General features: G+C 38.2%; 2 protein-coding genes across 2 annotated transcripts; both read left to right on the forward strand.

Moving 5' to 3' along the window:
• The first annotated feature begins 1,727 nt into the window (after positions 1-1,727).
• Positions 1,728-3,831, forward strand: LOC101467050 (extracellular calcium-sensing receptor-like). Its single transcript, XM_076892040.1, has 4 exons — positions 1,728-2,111; positions 2,266-2,496; positions 2,643-2,766; positions 2,918-3,831. Exons 1-4 carry the CDS (start codon positions 1,728-1,730, stop codon positions 3,829-3,831), a joined length of 1,653 nt encoding a protein of 550 aa, XP_076748155.1.
• A 3,579-nt stretch (positions 3,832-7,410) lies between these two features.
• On the forward strand, positions 7,411-10,472 carry LOC101466504 (extracellular calcium-sensing receptor-like). Its single transcript, XM_023152715.2, has 6 exons — positions 7,411-7,499; positions 7,625-7,907; positions 8,023-8,595; positions 8,979-9,101; positions 9,289-9,412; positions 9,574-10,472. The coding sequence occupies exons 1-6, from the start codon at positions 7,411-7,413 to the stop codon at positions 10,470-10,472; spliced, it is 2,091 nt and encodes a 696-aa protein (XP_023008483.2).
• The last annotated feature ends 5,230 nt before the right edge of the window (positions 10,473-15,702 follow it).

Below are 15,702 nucleotides of genomic sequence, written 5' to 3' on the forward strand. Positions count from 1 at the left end.
TCCATCTGTGTCCTCTTGTACGCCATTTTCCTGTTCTTTTTTTTTTGCCTGTTTGCTCCTTGTGGAAAGAAACATTACTCAGAAGAGTGCGTAGAGCACGTCCCATTAATATTGGTCCAAGAAGTATTGCTTTTATGTTTTTTTAAACACAATTCCATTTTTTTTCACATGAATACAAATATTGTTGTTTGTATATAAACAAAGCACCATCATCAGATAAGAAAAAAGCACAATTTGATGCCAGAAACAATAATAAACAGATAGAATATCTGGCCAGTTAAAAATGAAATACTGATTAGATTACATAATCAAATGTACTTCAGAATATCACACATAATATAGAGTTAATATTAAACCAATATACCATGAAGTATTGTTTAGATTCTCAAAGAACATTTTAATTGCTTGTCTTTTACAAGTCAAATAGCAGAAGTAGAGATAGAAGTAGTTTCAGTGATGCAAAATAACAAAATAATCTTTTGAGAATGGGGAAAGTGCTCACAATCGATGGAGACATTTCTCTGATGATTGAAGAAAAACTATAAAGGTCAGCTCCGAGCACACAACTACTTCAGTGAAGGGGAGGGCAGCTCATGATGAGTATGATCACTTTGATTTTATTCACTCTGCTGGCAAGGATAAAGTCTGACAACCATACATGCAGACTGATTGGACAGACAGGATTCATGGAGTTTTCTAAAGAAGGTGATTTAATTATAGGAGGACTTTTCTCTATGTCTAGTACAAGGACACTTATAGATAATAACTACCAAGCACTTCCATACACATACTGCACAAAGTAAGTGAATATGATTAAAATAAATAAATAACAGCTGTATGTTATGCTAGTAGAATACTTCATGTCTTTCTGATATAGTGCATTATGATAATGTGAAATATTTTTTTTATGTGTATAGCATCAACAGTTGACACTTTCTTTACAGACGGAATGACAGGGAACTGAAATTTGCCAGGACAATGATTTTTACTGTGGAGGAGATCAATAGAGATGCTATACTGCTTCCTGGAGTGAGTCTGAGTTATAGGGTGTATAATGGCTGCGGGAGTGAAAACCTAATACGGGCAGCTGTAGAGGCTATAAGTGGAGAGAATTCAAAAAGCTGCAGTGATCAGGTCCAGGCTCTAGTTGGCCATTCTTCATCAGGAGTAAGTGGAGACATAAACTTCATATTAAGTTCACTATCAGTTCCACAGGTGAGCAGAAATGACTGGGAGGGATAACTTTTGAATACTGTTTATTGAGTTTGTCTATCTTTAAAACATAAAAAGGATTGTTGTGTTTGCTTTTTTTTTTTTTGAAGGTGAGTCACCTTTCAACCTGTGCTTGCTTAAGTGACAGAAGACTTTACCCCACCTTCTTCAGAACAGTGCCAAGTGACCGCTACCAAATCAGTGGTCTAGCACAGCTTATGAAATATTTTGACTGGCGCTGGGTGGGAGTTATTTATTCAATAGGCATGTACTCAGAGGATGGTACAGCTGACTTTGTTAAGGAAGCAAAGAAAGAAGGCATATGTATTGAATACAGTCTGCCCTACTCACAAACAAGCAAAAAACTTTTCAGTATTATTCTAGACACACTACTGGAGTCCTCATCAAATGTGGTCCTCTTGTTTATGTCCTTGTCTTATGCCAAATCATTCCTGTCAGAAATTGAAACTTATAAAATAACTGGAAAGCAGTGGATTGGCACAGAGTCATGGATAATGCAACCAGACCTGGCTTCTGCTGACAGAAAGCACATTTTACATGGGGCAATGGGCTTTGCGCTCCCTCAGGCATCCATACCAGGTCTTGGAGAATTCTTACTTGGTTTGAAGCCTTCTGATGAGCCACAGAGTGCATTAATTAAAGCTTTCTGGGAGGAATTCTTTGACTGCAGCTACTCTCCATCAAACACTTCTACTATGTGTACTGGTGCAGAGGACCTGCGAACAGTCTCAAATGATTACACAGATGTGGCATATTTCAGGGAAGAGAATAATGTATATAAAGCGGTGTATTCAGTAGCATATGCCCTACACACTCTACTGCAATGTCAGAATGGCTCAAATCCTACAACAGGAAAGCTTTGTGTGAACAAAAATGAGGTTCAACCTAAGTTGGTAAGTCCTAATATATCGAAATTATTTGATCTTTGTCTCTAATCATTAAATTTATTGTTGTTTTCTGTTTGTTTTCTGTTAAATTCTGACTATTTAATGATTTTATATATGACAAAATGTGCTAATTGTCTTTCTGTAGGTGCTCGAACACATTAAGTATGTGAACTTCACAACTAAGAATGGGGTCAGGGTTTTATTTGATGAATATGGGCAATCAGTTGCCCTCTATGACTTAGTAAACTGGCAGATGAAAGAGGACGGCTCTGCTGAAATTAGTATTATTGGTCAATATGATGCCTCTTTTCCAAAGGAGGAAAGATTCAGACTAAAAGAAGATGTCATCATAGTTTGGGGAGGAAACAGTAGTGAGGTAATTTCCCTCAACACTATGGACATTTCATAGATTTAAAAATAATCTTTTCTTCACAGCAGTTTTAGAAACATTTTAATGTTATTAAGAAAACATATTTTGTGTTTCAGTATTGAGTTTTAACATGTTGAATTTTGCCGAATCAGGTTCCCAGGTCTGTCTGCAGAGAACCATGTCTGCCAGGGACTCGAAAGGCTATAAACAAGAATAAGCCTGTTTGCTGCTTTGACTGCTTTAAATGCCCCGAGGGAACAATTAGTAATCAGACAAGTGAGTAAGGATACCTATTTAAAATCAGTTCTAGTGTCCTGAATGAATATATATCAAAAACATTTAAATATTTGAACCACCGAATGTTTCAATTGATTATATATCTTGGATATACTATACTTATATTTTCTGTCATTTACATCTGTCACAGATTCTCCTGACTGTTTGCTCTGTCCACCTGAATTTTGGCCAAATGAAAACAGAGACAAGTGTCTTCCAAAACCTACTGAATACCTTTCCTACAAAGAGATCATGGGGGCACTTTTAACTGCATTTAGTTGTATTGGTGTGTTTTTAGCACTAATGATATCAGTAATATTTTTGACTCATAAAGAGACTCCTGTTGTAAGAGCAAACAACTCTGAGCTGAGCTTCCTGCTGTTATTCTCACTGAAACTGTGTTTCCTGTGTTCTCTGACGTTCATCGGGCGTCCCTCCGAGTGGTCCTGCATGCTACGACACACAGCATTTGGCATTACCTTCGTTCTCTGTATCTCTTGCGTTCTGGGGAAAACAATAGTGGTTTTAATGGCCTTCAGAGCTACACTTCCAAGCAGTAATGTCATGAAGTGGTTTGGGCCTGTACAACAGAGGCTCACTGTTCTGATATTTACTCTGATTCAGGTTATGATATGTATACTTTGGCTAACAATAAACCCCCCATTCCCAAACATGAACATTGACTACTATAAAGAAAAGATCATCTTAGAGTGTGCTCTGGGTTCAGCTGTTGGATTCTGGGCTGTCCTGGGTTATATTGGACTTCTTGCTATCTTGTGTTTTATACTTGCTTTTCTTGCTAGAAAACTGCCAGATAGCTTTAATGAGGCCAAACTGATCACTTTCAGTATGCTGATATTCTGTGCAGTATGGATCACATTTATCCCTGCATATGTCAGCTCTCCAGGGAAATTCACTGTAGCTGTGGAAATATTTGCCATTCTGGCATCAAGTTTTGGTTTGTTGGTGTGCATTTTTGTTCCAAAATGTTATATAATCATATTTAGGCCAGAACAAAATTCTAAAAAGCATTTGATGGGAAAAATACCACTAAGAACGATGTAATTTGTAATTTATTTGGTCCTGGTGTATGAATCATAGAAATAATTTCACTGTATCTGTGTAGTCTGTTTTAATTTTTTTAGCTGTGAGATGCTGAATAAACTGAAAACATAGATTAAAGGTTTTTTTCCTCTTTTCTGTTTATCCGGGAGGCTGTTGAGTAAAGGAATATAAAATTCGAACTTAACTACTACATATATTTGACACAAGCTTCATTTGTAATATGTTTCAAACCTTCTTTGATACATTTTCACACAGAGTGTGTGAATGTGTGTGTGAATGGGTGAATGACTGAATATAGTGTAAAGCGCTTTGGGGTCCTTAGGGAATAACTAAAGCACTATACAAATACAGGCCATTTACCATTTACCAGAGAAGCTTTTTCCAATGTTCTTTCTTTTTTTTCATTATGTTCTTTTTCAGTGAGAATGTAATAATTTAGATGGTTTAGCGGTTTGTTTTCTTTAGCTATTTGTTACCCTTTGTTTATTGGCACATTCTTCTGTATTTTAACTTTACAGCCTGCAAAGAAAATATCTAAATCATCTTTAAAAACAAATAAACTGCCTAAAAATTCTACTTGTTTTGTCAAATCTTACTTAAAAATGCCATTATTGCAGGGCAGAATTACCCCCTTGTGCAGTTCTGGGGCGTACTAGTGTTACTTGAAAAGTAATTAATTATATTATATATATTACTTTACGAAGTTATGAAGTATCATAATATATATATTATACATATTCCACTCTCGCCCCTGTGGGCAGTCTCTCCTTTAAGCTCAGGTCCTCTGCCAGAGGCCTGGGAGCTTGAGGGTCCTGCACAGTATCTTAGCTGTTCCTAGGACTGAACTCTTCTGGACAGAGATCTCGGATGTTGTTCGGTATCGCTATGTCTAGCACTACGGCCGTCTTCTTCTGCTTGTCTACCACTACAACATCCGGTTGGTTAGTCACCACCATCTTATCTGTCTGTATCTGGAAGTCCCACACGAACTTAGTTCGGTCATTCTCAACCACCCTTGGGATTGTCTCCCATTCTGACCTCGGGACTCTAGGCCATACTCAGCACAGACGTCTTATACTATGTTACTAAAATTAGCTACATCTAAATCAGGTTGGGATTTTAACTGCTCCCTTCACATTTTCAGGCAAATAGAGCTAGCACTGCTTAGTGAGATTTTGAATTGCATTTCATATTGAAGGCGTGACATGCTTTTTGTATGTATTTAGTAGAATTGTTGTTGAGATTTGGCTATATAAATAATTTGGCTATATTTTCAAAGCAATAAAAATAGTTAAATTCCTAAAAACTTTACTTTGTTTTAGTAAAGACCAATGTTCCGTCTAATTTTTCATGTGTCGGAGCGAACACACAAACTCCCTAAGCGGTCCCTTGGACCACTGTGAGCAACATTAGACGAGAGCACTGTGGTCACGCCAGCATCGACTCCATCCATGGTTTATTAAGATAATCAAATTACAGCATTTACATTTATGTTAGACTACTTTTAATTAACTGCTTTATCCCACTTACAATGAAAATTAAAAAAGAAAATCTTGTTCATGACCTGTGTGTTAACACTATTGGAAGTAAAAACAACTTGAACTCCAATTTTGAAAACACAAATTTCTTTCTTTCTTTCTTTCTTTCTTTCTTTCTTTCTTTCTTTCTTTCTTTCTTTCTTTCTTTTTTAATAAAGCTCTGACTTGTATTGTGAGTATGAGTCTGTGGTCTGGGAGAGAGTCCTGTAACTCTCTGTCTGCAAAATACAGTATATAATGACCAGTGCTGGGCAATTAATTATATGGTTACTTCTTTAAAAGAGTAACTGAGTTATGCAAACAACAAAGTTTTTTGCAGCTGTTTACCTAAAAATGCAGCCAAGGCGTTTTTTTAAATAAACATTTCAAACTATTTACAGAACAATCAGCTGTTCTGCATTAAATTTGATGCCACATAAATTATTTGTGCCACTCCAAAAAATAATTTCTGTCCACTATGAGATAAAGGAGAACAACAGCCTGATACCTGCAGGCCTGACAACAGGAGATGTATCACTCCTGTAAAACCTGTAACATTCAGCAATGGCCTCATTGTTCTGACACACACAGCAAAACTATTGACTACACTACACACTAACTACACAAGATTTACGCTAAACGTCGAAAATCTCTCACATCTCAAAACACCGCCGTCACTCCTAAAACTTCCCCCCTTCCTAAACAACTAAATGCCATGTTGCCATATCATTTTTTGATTGGTCGACATGGTACTTTTTTCGACGAATAGGAATGGGTGGGGTTTTTAGTTTTGTCTTTGCTCACAGGCAGAGAGTGCTTTTGAGCGTTTTCCTTATAAAACGCCGTTTTTACCATTTCTTCCCGCAGTAAATATAAACAATGATAGTATTCAGGAAGAAAACCAAACATTGCATATATTTTTATCACAACTCTGGTTTTACGTGGCCTATCAACACAATTTAAAAACTGGTACAAAGTCCACACTTTTTCCGTCAATTGTTCCGTCTGTCCTGCTCACATCTCCAATGGTTGTACACGTTGTCATTAACGTGGCTTCACTCCACATCAGCCACGACAGTTTGCTAGCTAAAACACTGGTGTCGGCACGTAAGGGCGCCGTCATAGCCTGTCAACGACGTTGATTAGCTGCGTATATACGAATGTGAATCGCATTATTGGCTGGACTATGGGATTGGGGGGCATCGTTCTAATCCCATACGGGAGCAGCCAGTCACTCACTGACTAACACTGCAAAACAGAATTGTTAAAGTATTAATTTTAATTTCAATTCAGGTTAGATTTTTTTCTGTGCGCAACACAGATTTTCTGTGAGCAGAGACCATGCCAGCAGTGCGCAATTGCGCACTGCTGGCACAGCTTAGAGGGAACATTGGTGAAGACATAGTCTATCCTTTGTTAAGCACAACCTGCAAAATTGAAACAGTTATTAATAACTTTAACCTCAGATAATCCCAGTTTCATGTAAAATGATGATCTGAGATGTTCAGGTAATATAATGTATACTTTATTAATCCCCGTGGGGAAATTGCTTCAGTTTAAGACATTGCAGATATCCCTACAATAGACCCTACAATTATTATTGTAGGGTCTACCTTATAATACAAAGTGCCATGAGGTGACTGTTGTTGTGATTTAGCACTGTATAAATGAAACTGAATAAAATTGAATAGATACTTAGTTACTATTCAGTACATTATTTGCATTTGACACTCTTTGAATTATCAGTGTGTTGAATAAACTGCTTTATCTGTAGGGAATTGATTACATGTGGACATGTCTGTTACGTTACATGCAGCACTGGATATGTGAACCTTCTTTTGAGCAGTCACCTTTTCTTGTTGTGCTCAGATTGCTGCCTTGGGATATTTGCCTTTGTCCAGCTCATTATAAAAGCTCTAGCCTCATTTGATTTTAGAAGTGCAGTGTAAACATGCAGAGAACTGTTTTTGTTTTTCTTTCCATACAGTACTTGAGCATAGTTTCTGGCTGTGAGCTGCTTGGCAAATTTAACATGCCAAGTTTGTTTGAGCAGGGTGACATAATGATCGGTGGGATTTTTCCAGTTTTTAACAAAGAGGTCAGCAGCACTTATACTTTTGAGAGTGAGCCTCCTGGAGTGAATTGTGCAGTGTAAGTCTTGATACATTAGACTTCTCCATACATGCTTCTTTACGCTTGCATCTTTAATGTTATGTTACATAGAATTGTTCAGCAGCAATTCTATAATTGTGATTTTTTGTAATGACACATTTTAGGTTTGACCTACGAGCTTTTCGATGGACACAGGCGATGATGTTTGCTGTTGCAGAAATAAACAATGATCCTGCTTTCCTTCCAAATATATCTCTTGGTTATAGGATCCTTAACTCATGCTCATCTCCTACTAACACTTTACGTGCTGCACTAACACTAGCTAGCAGACCACAGGGGATAAAAGCTACTGCTTGTTCTCCAACAATATCTTCAGTCATAGCAGAGGCAGGATCATCTCAGTCCTTAGCTGTCGCTGGAACTCTTGGACCATTTCAAGTGCCAATAGTAAGAGATAAAGTTGTTTATTAAGCGATGTTAAGGCTTTGTTATGCTTTATTAGGCAATTTCTTAGAATATTTTCATCACATTTTGTTGGTGTTGCTTTTTTCTTCCACTACAGATAAGTTACTTCTCAACGTGTGCTTGTCTGAGTGACAGAACTAAATATCCTACATTTTTTAGAACAATCCCCAGCGACTACTTCCAGGCAAAGGCATTGGCTGCACTGGTCAAACATTTTGGATGGCAGTGGATTGGAGCCATACAGTCAGATAATGATTATGGACGTAATGCAATTCTTGCTTTTAAGCAGGAGGTTGAAAAGCTTGGGGTTTGCATTGCTTTTGTTGGGTCAGTTCTACGTACATATACAAGGGATAAAATTCTAGACGCTGTAGAAATGATTAAACAGTCAACTGTCAAAGTAATTCTAGCTTTTGCTCCTGAGGGTGACTTTTCTCCTTTGATGAAGGAAGTAGTAAAACAAAACATTACAGGGATCCAGTGGCTTGGTAGTGAGGCTTGGATAACAGCACCTCAGCCCTCCACACCTGAAATATACACAGCTTTTGGTGGCGCCCTGGGATTTGTAATGCAGAAGATGGCTATTCCTAAACTTAAACACTTTCTTACAAGTAATAGTCCTTATAAAGATCCACATGCACCTTTTGTGAAGGAGTTCTGGCAGATAATGGTGGGCTGCACACCTGTTTTGCCAGGGGTACATGCAGATACTGAGGACACAACCAAAAGATGTACAGGCAATGAAACATTAATGAATTCCGAGCATGATTTCTTCAATGTCACAGAGCTCAGAGTGACCTATAATGTCTATAAAGCAGTTTATGCTATTGCACATGCTCTGCATCAGCTGGTATTTTGCCAACCAGTTGGAGCAAAAACAGTAAATCCATGTTTGAATCTTTCAGAAATTCAGCCCAAGGAGGTGAGAAATAATCAACTGAAATTTTTCTGAATTATTAGATAAATTATAATAATAATTAATAATAATAATAATAATAATTAGTCATTTATAAACTTATAAAAATCTAATGAATAATCACTCTGTTTTTTCAGGTCAGTAATAGCTTGCAAAAAGTGAATTTCATAAATCAGTTTGGAGATAAGGTGTTTTTTGATGAGAATGGCGATCCTCCTGCTTCTTATGAAATTATTAACTGGCAGTTGACAAATGGAAAAGTGCAACATGTGACACTTGGTAATTTTACATCTGCTGCAAATGGTGATTACAAGCTCAGCATTGAAGAGGAGAAAGTAGTGTGGAGGACAGGAAAAATGGTAATTATACTGTAATTTTCCATTGCAGTATTGAATTTGACAACTGTATGTTCTCCTGAATGTTAATGTGACATGTCTTTTGCCACAGGTCCCCACATCGGTGTGTTCTAATGGTTGTCCAGCAGGAACCAGGAAAGCTCAAATTAAGGGAAAACCTATATGTTGTTTTGACTGTGTTCCCTGTGCTGAGGGAACTATAGCCAACTCAACAGGTATACTATACCGCCCCCCAGTCCCACTCATCCTGCCAAAAAGAAGGAAACAAAAGACATAGTGTGATGTACTCAGTGTTTGTTTATGTTTCAGGTTTAAAAAAATATATGCACATCTAGATACACAACACAGCCTTTCTGTTTATTCTCAACAGGTGCAGCAGACTGCACACCTTGTCCAAAGGAATACTGGTCCAATGAGAGAAAAGATGATTGCATTCCTAGAACAATTGAGTTCCTGAAATATCATGAGCCTATGGGAATAGCTCTAACACTTGTATCCCTGTTAGGGGCCTCTCTCTCCTTGGCGACAATGGTGGTTTTTATCAACTACAGAGAAACTCCTGTGATAAAAGCCAGCAACTTTGAGCTGAGCTCTTTCTTATTGTTTTCTCTTTTTCTGTGTTTTCTCTGTCCTCTCACTTTTCTTGGTCAACCAACAGTCTGGACATGCATGCTGCGTCACACCGCTTTTGGTGTGACATTTGCTCTTTGCATTTCCTGTGTCTTGGGAAAAACCATTGTTGTTGTCACAGCCTTCAAAGCCACATTTCCTGGCAATAAAATTACTGGAAAGTTTGGTCACGCACAACAAAGAATTATTGTTTGCTCCTGCACTTTGATTCAAATAGTAATATGTGTGTTGTGGCTGACTTTAAGCCCACCTTACCCACATAAGTTGTTTACATACAGCAATAGAATGATTGCTCTGGAATGTAACACAGGCTCTGAGTTTGCTTTTTATGCAGTGTTGGGATACATAGGGATCCTTGCAATCATTTGTTTGATCCTGGCATTTATGGCAAGAAAACTTCCTGATAATTTCAATGAAGCCAAATTGATCACATTCAGCCTGCTGATATTCTGTGCTGTGTGGATTACCTTCATCCCAGCATACATCAGCTCTCCTGGAAAGTTCACTGTAGCTGTAGAAATATTTGCAATTTTGTCTTCAGCTTTTGGCTTATTAATTTGTACTTTTGCACCCAAGTGTTACATAATAATTCTTAAGCCAGAAAAAAATACCAAGAAACATGTTATAGGAAAAAGTATTAAGTAAAAAAATATATAATTCCTCAATTTTAAAACACCAGTTTTATGTTTCTAAATGCAAGTTGTATGGGCGCTGGAGCTTATCCCAGCCATCATAGGGCAAGCCAGGGGGATAATTTCCAGGTGGGTTAGGGGGTTACGACCCCCCCCCAATAATCGGACCCAACCAATGTAACCCCCCCCCCCCCCCCCCCCCCAATAAAGTTATGTATCGTTTTGCATAAATAGGCTGTTGATTTTCTTTACTCATTTCAGGTATCACCAGCAAAATAGTTGCATGTTGAATCATCTGGGAATTTACCCAGATTTATTTATTTATTTATTCAGACAGAGATCTTGACCTCCCCAATGTTCAGCACAAAATTATGCCAATGGGGCAAGAGGAGGGGTACACCCTGGACAGACTGCCAGTCTTTTGGAAGGCTAACACATAGGCACGTGGCTGCATGTGGTCTTTGGACTGTGGGCAGAAGCCAAAGTACGTGGACAGAACCCATGTAAACACGGGGAGAACATGCGAACTCCACACAGAAAGGTCCCAGCCAGACATTGGTGTCAAACAGTGCTAACCACCATGCCATCATGCTGCCTTTGAAATATATGTATATTTCAATAATAGATATTGAGCCACTTAATATTGTAAATACTTTATGTACAAAATTACAGTACACTGCAAAACATTAAATATGCTGCAGAAAGAAATGGATGTGAGTAATTATTTGCATACCTGTATACAGTGTCAATCTATTTACATTTTATTTTCACACAACATTTAGGGAGCTTCAGTTGGATGTTTACACAGTTTAAATAATGATGGCTGGCAGAAGGAACTTTAATGACTTTTCTGTTTTACTCTTCCAGTGGCTGTTCTCATTTTTACTTAGAAAATGCCCATTTAAAAATTTTCCAGCTGCCTATAGAGCTACTATTAATGGAGGACCTACAGCTAAATTCAGAATGACAGAAAGAATAGGAAAAAGCTTTATTCAATTAGATTCATAGAATTTGTTTGAGGTTCAGTGCAATTACAGGCAGATCTAACTATTTTAACAGGCAGAGATCATTTGGAAGAACTGAACATGTATTATTGTAGGGTCTACCTTGAGGTGTTGTTATGATTTGGTACTGTAAAACGTATTTTTCGGACCATAAGGTGCACTGTCGATGAACGGGTCTGTTTTCATACATAACGTGCACGGATTATAAGGCGCATTAAGCAAAACAAAACAGTCAGCTCAATCAAATTTTACTTGACTCATTCTTATTGCTTCCTCCACTTCTGTACCATTGATTTGAATTCTCTCGCAGCTGCTGTATTCCCATGTTTTTGCAGTATATTAATGACTAACCTCATATTGTGGATGGATTATCACAGTTGTTCTCGTGACTGAAGTTTGGTCCGTTTACAGCATCCTGCCATGCGATTGCATTTGTCCCTCACCATCTGGAACACTCACATTAACTTTTATCGAGTGGAAAAAAAGCTAGCATTCATCCTCCAGCTTCACTGTGTTTATGTTATGCTAACATAGCTGTGTCGCAAGCGATCACATAGCACATCATTATATACCAGCTAGTCCAACTTCAGTAACCCTACAAATGTCATTGCTGTTTAGTTTTCTGTCTTCATTTATGTTGGAAGTGATAGCAGAGCTGTACCTTCTAATCTCTCAGTCAGAACATAGTATATCATGTTTAGGTTGAAGCTAGCGAGCTAACTTCTAACTGAAATTTAATAAATTCTGTTTTCATTGATGCCTGGATGTTAAACTCAATTGTTACACCTGGCAAAGCAGCAACGTTCATCATTTTATCAAAGATGAAAGAATTTAGAGTTTTTAACTCTCAGTGATACTGCAGTGTACGTTTGACTTTGGGCCTGAAGTGGATGGAGTTTTGGACCCAGATTACTCCGCGAGGCTCTTGACTACGGTAGACGTAATGCTCCGACAATCCATCAAGCGGTGTGGTTCGTAGCTTACCAAAGTCGTACTAAAACATTTTTTGACATATTTTTGAGCGCCATGTACCACAAAAAATCAGTTCGAGATCAGTAAGCACAACCAGAATTCATACATAAGGCGCACCGGATTATAAGGCGCACTGTCAATTTTTGAAAAAAATTAAAGGATTTTAAGTGCGCCTTATAGTGCGGAAAATACAGTAAATAAAATTGAACTGAATTGAAGTTTATTGAAATTAATTGAATTGGGTGATTAGACTCAGATGACCCATCGTGGTAGAAGTAAATTAAAGTAAGTAAAGTAAAATGTTATTTTTAAAGCACCTTTCTAGATAAAACGATCACAAAGTGCTCCACAACGGGATGACAGAGTATAAAACAGAAATAGACAAAAGTTAACAAAATGCAATTCTAAAAAGATGCGTTTTTAGTTGTTTTTAAATGAGTCCACAGATCTTAAACTCAGACGAAGAGAGTTCCACAGTCTGGGGGCTACAGTGGCAATAGCTCTATCTCCCTTGGTTCTCAGCCTTGTATGCTGAATAACAAGTAGGCACTGATCACATGATCTCAGGGACCTCCTAGGGACATAGGGCTGTAAAAGTTTAGTAATGTAGGCTGGTGATTGTCCATGAAGAGCTTTAAAGCTCAGAACCAGAATCTTAAAATGCACTCTGAATTCAACGGGGAGCCAATGGAGCTGTAGTAGCAACAGTGTCACATGAGAGTACTTAGATGTTTTGGTCAGAAGCCTTTCTGCAGCATTTTGGACACTTTGCAGACGCTCCAGGGAGCCCTTGCTTAGACAAGTGAACAATGAGTTACAGTAGTCCAAACTAGTACAAACTGAAATGAATGAATATGCAATAACAATGTCCATACAATAGGACTTAATTTAGAAATGTTTCTTAAATGATAGAAGCAAGACCAAACCAGAGATTTGAGTGAACATCCAAAGTAAGAGCAGAGTCACAAATTACCCCTAGGTTCCCGATAGATGATTTCACAAATGTTGAAAGAGGACCAAGAGCATTCATTATCATAGGTACATGTCTGTCAGGACCACATACAAGGACTTCAGTCTTTTCTTCATTAAGTTGGAGGAAGTTGTCAGCCATCCAACCTTTGATGGATTCTAAGCACTCATTTAGAATCTGCAGCTTTGACACATCTTGGGGTTTAACAGAACAGAATCCTAGCAGCAATAGGATATAGGGCATGATCTTCTGGAGTTTGAACACTGGTGATGGTAAAGATGTAGACTTGATGGAGCTCTGAATGACTCAGTTGAGGTGGAGATGGGAAGGGGGTGGGTTGCACGAATGAGAGTCTGAAAAGGAGAATGACAGAGCACTGACATGGCCATGCCATCATATTAGATTCTTCTTCATTAGCCATCTTCTTGATGGGACCTGCAAAAAGACTAAAGGCCCCAACTTACAACGTATATAATACAAAACTCTCTATAAACACTATACAGGACAAAGCATGTTCCAAATGGGGGTTACACTCAAACATATGCATCCACTGTAGTGATGGGATTTCTGGCTCTTTTTAGAGAACCGGCTCTTTCAGCTCGGCTCACTAAAAAGAGCCGGCTCTTTCGGCTCCCAACCGGCTCTTCAGGTTGTTTTGTTGCTTTAATTAATTTATTATTAACAACAATCATCATCATCATCATCAACTTTATTTATAAAGCACTTTAAAACAACCACAGCTGACACAAAATGCTGTACATTGGAACTGTAAAATAAAATTACATGAGATATAAATAAAAAACAAATAAAAGAAGAGTGAAATCATTAATTAAATAACTACTTCAATTAAAAGAGAAAACTAACTCTCACTGAGGTTAAAAGCCAAGGAATAAAAGTGGGTTTTAAGACGTGATTTAAAAGTGGACAGTGAAGGGGCCTCTCTAACATGCATGGGCAAATTATTCCATAATTTTGGAGCCACAATAGAGAAGGCCCTGTCCCCTCTGAGCTTCCTCCTGGATCTCGGTACCTCCAGGAGCAGCTGGTCAGCTGACCTGAGAGACCGACAGGGTATGTGGGGATGAAGAAGCTCAGAGAGGTAAGGCGGGGCAAGACTGTGAAGGCATTTAAAAACAAACATAAGAATTTTAAAATTGACTCTAAAAGACACAGGCAGCCAGTGCAGAGAGGCTAGCACGTGGGTTATATGCTCTCTTTTTCGAGTTCCTGTTAGGAGTCGTGCAGCTGCATTTTGAACCAGCTGCAGACGTGAGAGCAATGACTGACTGACCCCCACATAAAGTGAGTTACAGTAGTCCAGGCAGGAAGAAATAAAAGCATGGATCAGTGTTTCAAGGTGCTGCCTCAAAAGAAAAGATTTTACTCTTGCCAGTCGCCTTAAATGATAAAAACTGGACTTCACCACTGCTCTGGACTTCACCAATTTAAAATCACTGTCCAACTTAAAACCAAGGTCAGTAACAACAGATTTAAAATAGAATTCCAGGGATCCTAAAACAACAGAGGAGGACTCACAGGGACCACTGGGTCCAGACACCAACACGTCTGTTTTCTTTTCATTAAAATTTAAAAAGTTTAAAGCCAACCAAGCTTTAATGTCATCTAGACATGTCAAGAGAGGTTTTATGGAGATGCCATCCTTGTGTTTTAGTGGCAAATAAATTTGGCAGTCATTGGCATAACAATGAAATGAGATCCCATGCCTTCTAAGGATAGAACCCAGAGGCAGTAGATACAGTGAAAAGAGCAGTGGCCCTAAAATTGAGCCCTGTGGGACGCCGCATGACAGAGGAGCAGAAGACGATTCGTAACCGAGAAGGCTGACAGAGAAAGTTCTATCTGACAAATAAGACCTAAACCAATTAAGTGCAGTGCCACCAATACCCACTACATCATGTAATCGAGAAATTAGAATATTGTGGTCTACGGTGTCAAAGGCAGCAGTTAGGTCAAGCAAGACAAGAACAACATGGTTACCAGAATCACATGCCAGAAGGATGTCATTAAAAACCCTTTTAATTGAGTCTCAAAGCAAAGCCAATGAGAATCAATAAGAGAATTGGTAAGGAATCCAGCCGACAAATTATATCAATAATGTAATCAGAATCATTAAATTCTAATCAATTCCCATCCCTATTAATGTATCGTGATGAGAAATGTCTCTAAAAGTGGTCAAAATTTTCTAAAGAAGGGTAGATCTAACGAACAAGTAAGGCCGCACAACACAGCCATGTGTCGTACTGTAAAAATTAAAATTAGAAATGAGTTTTTTCAAA

The sequence above is a fragment of the Maylandia zebra genome, linkage group LG14 (genome assembly GCF_041146795.1).
Source record: "Maylandia zebra isolate NMK-2024a linkage group LG14, Mzebra_GT3a, whole genome shotgun sequence".
Taxonomy (NCBI): Eukaryota; Metazoa; Chordata; class Actinopteri; order Cichliformes; family Cichlidae; genus Maylandia; species Maylandia zebra.

Excerpts from the sequence above, each read along its gene's own strand:
- LOC101467050 (XM_076892040.1), top strand. The coding sequence starts at position 1,728 with ATGCAACCAGACCTGGCTTCTGCTGACAGAAAGCACATTTTACATGGG. Across the intron at positions 2,112-2,265 it reads TTTGTGTGAACAAAAATGAG|GTGCTCGAACACATTAAGTA; the intron begins GTTCAACCTAAG and ends GTCTTTCTGTAG. Across the intron at positions 2,497-2,642 it reads GGGGAGGAAACAGTAGTGAG|GTTCCCAGGTCTGTCTGCAG; the intron begins GTAATTTCCCTC and ends TTGCCGAATCAG.
- LOC101466504 (XM_023152715.2), top strand. The coding sequence starts at position 7,411 with ATGATCGGTGGGATTTTTCCAGTTTTTAACAAAGAGGTCAGCAGCACT. Across the intron at positions 7,908-8,022 it reads GACCATTTCAAGTGCCAATA|ATAAGTTACTTCTCAACGTG; the intron begins GTAAGAGATAAA and ends CTTCCACTACAG. Across the intron at positions 9,102-9,288 it reads GGCAGTTGACAAATGGAAAA|GTCCCCACATCGGTGTGTTC; the intron begins GTGCAACATGTG and ends CTTTTGCCACAG.